The sequence below is a fragment of the Rutidosis leptorrhynchoides genome, chromosome 2 (genome assembly GCF_046630445.1).
Source record: "Rutidosis leptorrhynchoides isolate AG116_Rl617_1_P2 chromosome 2, CSIRO_AGI_Rlap_v1, whole genome shotgun sequence".
Taxonomy (NCBI): Eukaryota; Viridiplantae; Streptophyta; class Magnoliopsida; order Asterales; family Asteraceae; genus Rutidosis; species Rutidosis leptorrhynchoides.
Genome location: NC_092334.1, coordinates 47,264,981 through 47,272,523, shown reverse-complemented (window position 1 = coordinate 47,272,523; position 7,543 = coordinate 47,264,981). Strand labels below are relative to the sequence as shown.

The window sequence follows — 7,543 nt, the reverse complement described above, 5'->3', positions numbered from 1 at the left end:
GGGACTGGCGCATGGTTGCAAATATAGCGCTCCGTGCCTTAGCGCGCCATTGTAAATCCTCGTGGCGGTGCTGTTTGATGCGCTTACACGAACTGATCGGGTATGCGTATCATTAAGTCCCCCAAGTTCAATGGTATGCGTAGGTACAGCGCATGGCGTTGAACTCAACTCGTAACTGCCACTCAATGGTGTGCGCAAGTACGGCGCACGACGTTGAACTCAACTCGTAACTATCATTCAATGGTGTGCGCAAGTACGGCGCATGGCTTTGAATTCAACTCGTAACTATCCAGCTATTCTTTACTGTGCGCCTTCACCTTCTTCTATTTTTATATTTATTTAAAAAATATTTCGTCCTGCTGCATTAAATGCAGAAAAACCGAAGCGACGTTTTGTCAGTTGCTACAGTTGTCATTCCGCCGTTTTAGCCGCCTTTAGTTACCTCGTACCATTTCCTTTCCATCTTGCGACACATGACTCCATCTCTGCCTTCCATTTTTTAACCGCCCTTTTTCAATCTTCTCTTGAGGCCTCTTCCGTGTTTTTACTCCCCTATAAATACCTCATAATCATCTATTTTAGTTTTTACTTCAGCTGTGCTCCCTAATACTGCGCGAATCTTACCGGCTTGTTACTTCGACTTTGCTTCTTTAGCTTTTTCAGGTTAGCGCGCGCTTAGTTTCTTTTTCTTACGATCTATTGAATTACTTGTTAACAGATGGCGTCTTCTTCGTCTACTTCTGAGCCTCCAAACTGTGGGGTTATTAGGTCTATTATGACAGAGCGCAAAATCGCGCTGTTTGTGGATTGGTATCCACCTTTGGCCGATTTGAATCCTATAGCGCCCTTGCCTGACCAGCACGCGAATGACGTTATTGACGGTAAGGTTACCGTTTATCGACAAGTAATGGTAGAAGGGAATGTGCGCTATCCTCCCACTTCTTTCTTCATGGAGGTCCTTAGTCATTTCAATATTGGTATCGGCCAGCTGCATCCTTATAGCGCGATTGCTGCAGACTGGACTTTCGGCCAATAAGTAGGAAAATTTTTAAAAAAAAAAGTAAAATAAAAAATAAAAAATAAAATTGAGACGTCATGAAAATGGTAAAATCAAATTTTCATGGGCTTTAAATCATGTCTGAAATTTAATTTAGGCTCTAAGAGTCACTTCAATCGTCAATAATTGACGCTTGCTGTCGATTCAATAACTAGAGCCGTTATTAGGTTGACGTGTGTCGCTGATAAATACACTGAGTTTCTTGTATTTATTATCATTAGATTAGATTAGATAAATTTAAAACAACAAAGCCCAAAAAACTTTAGAGATATAAACACTTGCTACCAATAGGCATCGTAATACTAAAGTGACAAGTATCTTTATGAAACAAACAAATAATCCGCCTATCTTATAAACATCAACGCAATGAGTTTTCATGACAATTCAAGTCAAATGTACTTCATATATTTATTATGAATTACAGTATTAAGTGAATCAAATGGCGTAATAACTAAATAATATATCAATTATTTTCTATCGATAAATTGTAATTTAGAATTCCTCCGTAGAAAAATAATCAGTTTCTACCAATTGGTATATTTTTAATTTTTTAGTTTGGGAAGATGATTCTCACATACCACTTTTTAATCCATGCACACTTTTGTCTCCGAATATCACAGTTATACCCTTAAAAAGTTAAAGTAAGTATAATTAAGGGTAAAATAGATAATTAAATGTACATGAATAAAAGTGGTGTGTGAGGATCATCTCCCGTTAGTTAACTTTTATACTGTAAAATAAATAAATGGAATTTACATATTAACTAATAGACAAAAGTTATGAATATTACTAGGGACATTTTCGACTTTTCACCTTTTTTTTTTACTAAATTTCATTTTACCAACAAAGGGTCCCACGCTTTTTTGAAAAATTCAAATCGACCCCCCAAACAGGGGGTAAATTGTCAAATAACTATTTTCATAAAAAAAATATTAAATAAACTCCACCCAAATATTCAACGGGTCATATCTTCTCGCTCGCAACGAGTTAAATTTTTTCGACACTATCGTTAAACTCGAAATAATTTTAGGAACACAATGTCACTAGCTATACACAAAACGGACGCTTTTTAAAAAACGCTAAATATTTGAGGTATTTTTCATACACGTTGATTTTGCGTTAAATTTTTAAAAGTCGATAATTCCATAGCGAAACGCGGAGATGCACCTATATTGTTAATTTAAAATAACATTAAAAATCAACGACACCATCTTTAGCCACAAAATAATTTATTAAACGCAATAAAATACATTAAAAATCTAGGTGCTAATTAAAAATCGGTGCGACTAAATATATAAAATGGATGTATCGCAGCTGGCAGGTGTAGAAAAAAAAATGGTAGCCTTGGTGTTATCCTCCTCCTCCTCTTCAGTTAGCTGCGCGATTTCAACCGCCACAAAATCCACACTATGTCGCCGGAGCGTCAGCTTTACGCGCTCCTTTCAGCTCTCACTATTCGGCTACGGCAATACGGCGGTTTGCACCCTTGGCAGAAAGCCGGTCGCAGCAGCAATACCGTTCGATCTCTCACCTCCGCCCATTGACCACGACTTTCACGTAATCATCAATTATTTTATATTATGTTGTGATAGTCTGTTTATCAGTAGTTAATTAAGTGATTGATTGATGAGGATATATGAAATTTCAATTTATCCTATTCCCTTTTAAGGGAAACTTGCTTAGATTAACACATTTCAACAAAATAACACTCTAAATTTGTAGGAATATAGCACAGAACTTTACAAATCATTCTGAGAAACATTTAATTTGTGTATTATTTTTTGAAGAATTGTACCACTTTCTGTGAAATTTCACGCGTTTCTATGTGAATTTTGTTTAGCATAATCTGGAGAAACATCTTACTGTACTAATTTGACCTTTTAAAAGAATTTACGCTTTTTTTTATTAAATGTTGAATATTTTTTTTTGCGAAATTGAAAGCTGTTGGATATTTTTTTTTCTGTGAATTTGACAATTTCTTAATATGTCTACTTTTTGGTTATTTATACGAATTTACCCTTTGCTTATGCTAAATCCTGAATATTCATTGCGAAATTAAACGTTTTTCTGAGAAACTGGATCTTTTTTGTTAAGTTTGAGTTATATTTATGTGAATTTGACCATTATGCAAAAAAATACATTCGTATACAAAGGCTAACCTTCTTTTTGCTAAAGGTTGACTATTTTCTACGAATTTGAACATTTTTCAAGTAGTACTAATTATTATTATTATTATTATTATTATCAATAAACGTGTTCAATAAACGTGTATATATAGCTCAACTGATTGAATATGCATATATGAAGAAAAAAAAAGTTATGGCTATTGGAGTAATAGTAGTACAAAATGTTGTGTATCACTCTGTTTAATTTTCTAGTGGTCTTTGTAGGATGACATGGTTACTACAGGGGCAAAGGTTTCAGAAGATTGGGTTATTGAAACATTCAATAATGATGACGAGGCATTAGATGCAGTTAACAATGGCACCGTGGTGGGTACTAAAAGGTGCTTTATACGCTTTTCATGTTATTGTTTTGTGTCTAGTTGGAAATTTTGTCTGCTTATTAATGAACACACCTAAGTAACTCATAGGGGTGTGTAGAAATTGGTTTGGACAGATAAAATGAAGAAGTGAATTGAAACTGAACCAAAGTGAACCAATTTCAAAAGAGCGGGTCAGTTGGGAACCAGACTCGTTTTTAAGCGGTTAGTATCTGTTTAGTGTCCTGATGAACACCCATAAGCTTAGTCTTCGTTTGCTGAAGAATTTGTGTTAGAAGCCAGTTCGAGATGGCTAGTCTTCTAAGAAATATAGAGAAGATAAGACTTTGGATCAAACCAATTTTTTTTCATTCTTATCGCAATCAACAATTAACTAAACTAATGCAAACATGAAAGTTGGAAACGTGGGATCATGGAACGTGCATGTATGATGCATGGTGAGATCATGGGGCATGCTAAATGGAAATATGAATGAACTGCATTTGTAACCCAGCATCTGTACCGACTCAAACGGGACTGTATTAATGTGTTATCTAATTTGATGACAAGTATTTTGTGTTATATGTCGCGCGTTTGTGGGTATCCATTTCCAAAACTGCATACAAAATTGGCATCGTGAAATATTCAGAATTTTACTTAATTTGACTCTGAATTCTTCGTTTGTTATCTGTTCTCATCTTTCTTCTTCAAACTTCTAAGGAACTTTATACATGTATGTTAGTCTGATTATTTCCCCAAGGGGCAAGGGTGATGAATCTATGTTTCGCCAGAGTCATGTAAATGGTTTAGCTGAGTAGTGCTACGTTCTAAATTTTATTTTTTTTCTGAGTAATGTTACTTGTCTCATTATTTCAGGTTGTTGATCTTTCAAGTTTTGGTAGAATAAGAGGTAACCTTTCTGATTTCTTTATTTGTAATTTCTATATGTACCACATAACCACGTGGCACTGTTTTTAAGATTGGTTCTGGAACATTAGTTGCTGAATAACATATAACATATAAACTCATTTCGTTCTGAAATTTGTAGTAATCTACTAAATGTTCTTTCTTTTGAACCCTTTTAATTGGTTTGAAGTCAGTGGAGAAGATCGTATTCAATTTCTTCACAATCAAAGTACCGCAAACTTTGAAGCACTTTCTGAAGGAAGGGTAAGTTTTTGAGGTTATAATTTAGATGTGCTATCGACTTATTGAACTAAATGTGGTGGTAACTTCTTTTGAAGTTCATGTGATAATGTAAAGAAATGAATTCTGTTAGGGATGTGACACTGTCTTTGTAACTCCAACTGCTCGAACGATTGATATAGCGCATGCATGGATCATGGTAATATTATTCCTCACTATATATATTAATCACTTCAAAAGATTTTATGTCTAAAAAGCGTTACTAATTTTTCAGAAAACTGCTATAACACTAGTTGTATCACCATCAACAAGTGGAAGTATCATTGAAATGCTCAGGAAGTATGTTACTACTCTTTTGTATTTATTAATCCGTATTTTGTTTCAGATTTCAGCTTGTAAATTAGATAATTAGTACCGGGGGCATGATCTTACTTTCAGCGACATACAAACAAGTTACTAGTTATGAACTTATGACTTAAATTTTGTAAAGTTAGTGCAAAATTTTTTTGATGCTAACATCATAAAGTCTCAATAAGTGTAGGGATAATGAGTAACAACATCACTTTATATCAATAACCATCTTAAATTGGTTTATTATGTATAATTATATTAATATTTAATATTTATTTATTTATTTATTTATTTATTGTATATAGTGTTATTATAATATTATAGGTTTCATAATATTGATGTTGAATGTTGAATTTTGCTAACTTGTCCAAAAAGATATTATATGAGTAAACACATATTAATATTTATATCCGGCATCTAATGATTCACATATATTGGGAGTGTAGGTACATATTTTTTGCTGACATGGTAGAAGTTGAAGACATTAGTGGCAAGACATGCCTGTTTGCACTTTTGGGACCAAAAAGCAATCAAGTATAGCTTTCATGTTTAACTTAAGCGCCCTAATGAAGCTCAATTGTATTCTCTATTTTTCTCATATTTGGCATTTTAACAGGTGATGGTGGATTTAAATCTTGGCGATCTTATTGGACAGCCTTATGGCTCACATAAGCATTATAATGTGAGTCCTTTCTTTGTGCCACTTGTTACAATAATCACTTAACTAACAACAAAATACAAATTTTGGACTATATGTTTAGTAAAATATTAGCAAGGTTATTCAAACTAACAGTTTTACTATGTTATGTGTGTGTTCTTGTTTTTCAATCAAGGCAATATCTGAATAGTTTATATGCAGGTTGGTGGTAATCCAGTAACGGTGGCAGTGGGAAGTATCGTGTCTGAAGAAGGTTTCTCACTTTTAATGTCACCAGCAGCTGCAGGAATGATCTGGAAAGCTCTTATGAGTAATGGTGCAACCCCAATGGGTTCTAATGCATTTGAAACATATAGAGTTCTACAAGGTTCATCAACTCTTACTACACTCTAGTCATCTTAGCTATTATTCCATCAGTGAATATAAAAAAATCAAAATTAAAAAAAAAAAAAATAAAAAAAAAATACTTCTATAAAAGAGCCTATAAGTTACCTTATTAGCTTTCTAATGAGAAGATATTCTTTTGAGAATCTACTTTAGATCATACTTATTAGCTTTATATTTAAAAATTCAGATTGGTTCGTATGTTTATAGCATACAAGTTTCAAGTGTTCTGTTGTCATGAACTTCTGCCGTGTTTTTTTTTCTTTATGAGGGCTTATTGTCACATGAACTTATTTAATAAAACAAATAATCTTTTTTTTTTTTTTTTTGTGAATGACTAATAGAGTAGTTGTTAACCTCTCATTTGATTTCAACTTATGATATACACAGGAAGGCCAGCACCTGGTAGTGAGCTTACCGACGAGTTTAACGTTCTGGAGGCCAGTCTTTGGAATGCAGTGTCTTTGGATAAAGGTATCTCTCTGTCAATCTCACATACTACAGAGTATTTATTTTAGTTTTGTAGTAGTTAGAAATAATAATAAGAATCGTTCTCAGGGTGTTACAAAGGACAAGAAACCATCGCTAGATTAATCACATATGATGGAATTAAACAGAAGTTGTGGGGCATTCAACTTGCATCCCCAGTGGAACCAGGCAGTCCGATTACAGTTGATGGAAAGAAGGTACAAGTTGCCAAATTTTAAATTTAAATTTTAACCATAATGAATGGAATTCGGTGAAAACCATTTTCCAAATGACACCTGCTTGATTTATGTAAATATTAATTATTTTGAGAAGAAATTGATCGAGAATGTCGTATCGTTTCGTTAGATTTCTCTGCATTGACAATGTAGAGAACATAGAAAGAAAGATGTGAATAACCATCGAGAAAATGGAAGAATATCTAGTTATAATTACTGCGGAATTCAGATAAATTGTATGACTACTTTAATAACTAACCATCACTAAGAGCCTAGAGGTTGGGGCCCTTAGATCCTTGCAACAAGTTCAAATCCCGTGCTCATCACTTTAACTATCCTGATCCGGCCTAATGTCATTTTTGCTATCACAAAACGTTAAACGATTCTTTGCAGGTAGGAAAGCTAACAAGTTATACGGCTGCAAAAGGGGGAAATGAGCATTTTGGTTTAGGGTATATCAAGAAGAAAGCTGCCTCAAAAGGGGACACGGTTGTAGTAGGAGATAGTGTATCTGGTATAGTGGTCGACGTTCCCTACCTTGCACGCCAGCAGCAGCCATTGGTGTCAAATTTAAAATCGTAGTTTTGGCATAACATGAATTTTTGATTTTGTTGTTCAGTGTATGTTAAAAATTGACATGTGTTGTATTATTCATAGTCATAGAATCTAAACTACGATAAACAAAGAATTATCCGTCTTCCATAGATTGAATTTGACAGCTTGTTTAGTTGTAACAGAGCCTTGTGCAAGCATCAAGACAC

At 34.0% G+C, this 7,543-nt stretch overlaps 1 protein-coding gene across 1 annotated transcript; it reads left to right on the top strand.

Moving 5' to 3' along the window:
• Positions 1-2,392: 2,392 nt before the first annotated feature.
• On the top strand, positions 2,393-7,543 carry LOC139894322 (putative transferase At1g60990, chloroplastic). Its single transcript, XM_071877552.1, has 12 exons — positions 2,393-2,614; positions 3,448-3,549; positions 4,416-4,449; positions 4,636-4,709; positions 4,819-4,884; positions 4,960-5,024; positions 5,483-5,570; positions 5,653-5,718; positions 5,896-6,061; positions 6,469-6,552; positions 6,637-6,764; positions 7,176-7,543. The coding sequence occupies exons 1-12, from the start codon at positions 2,393-2,395 to the stop codon at positions 7,362-7,364; spliced, it is 1,284 nt and encodes a 427-aa protein (XP_071733653.1). The 3' UTR covers positions 7,365-7,543.

Bases quoted from the DNA above. Each gene is read 5' to 3' on its own strand.
- LOC139894322 (XM_071877552.1), top strand. From the start codon at position 2,393: ATGGTAGCCTTGGTGTTATCCTCCTCCTCCTCTTCAGTTAGCTGCGCG. The intron at 2,615-3,447 runs GTAATCATCAAT...TGGTCTTTGTAG, and splicing joins CCATTGACCACGACTTTCAC to GATGACATGGTTACTACAGG. The intron at 4,885-4,959 runs GTAATATTATTC...CTAATTTTTCAG, and splicing joins TAGCGCATGCATGGATCATG to AAAACTGCTATAACACTAGT.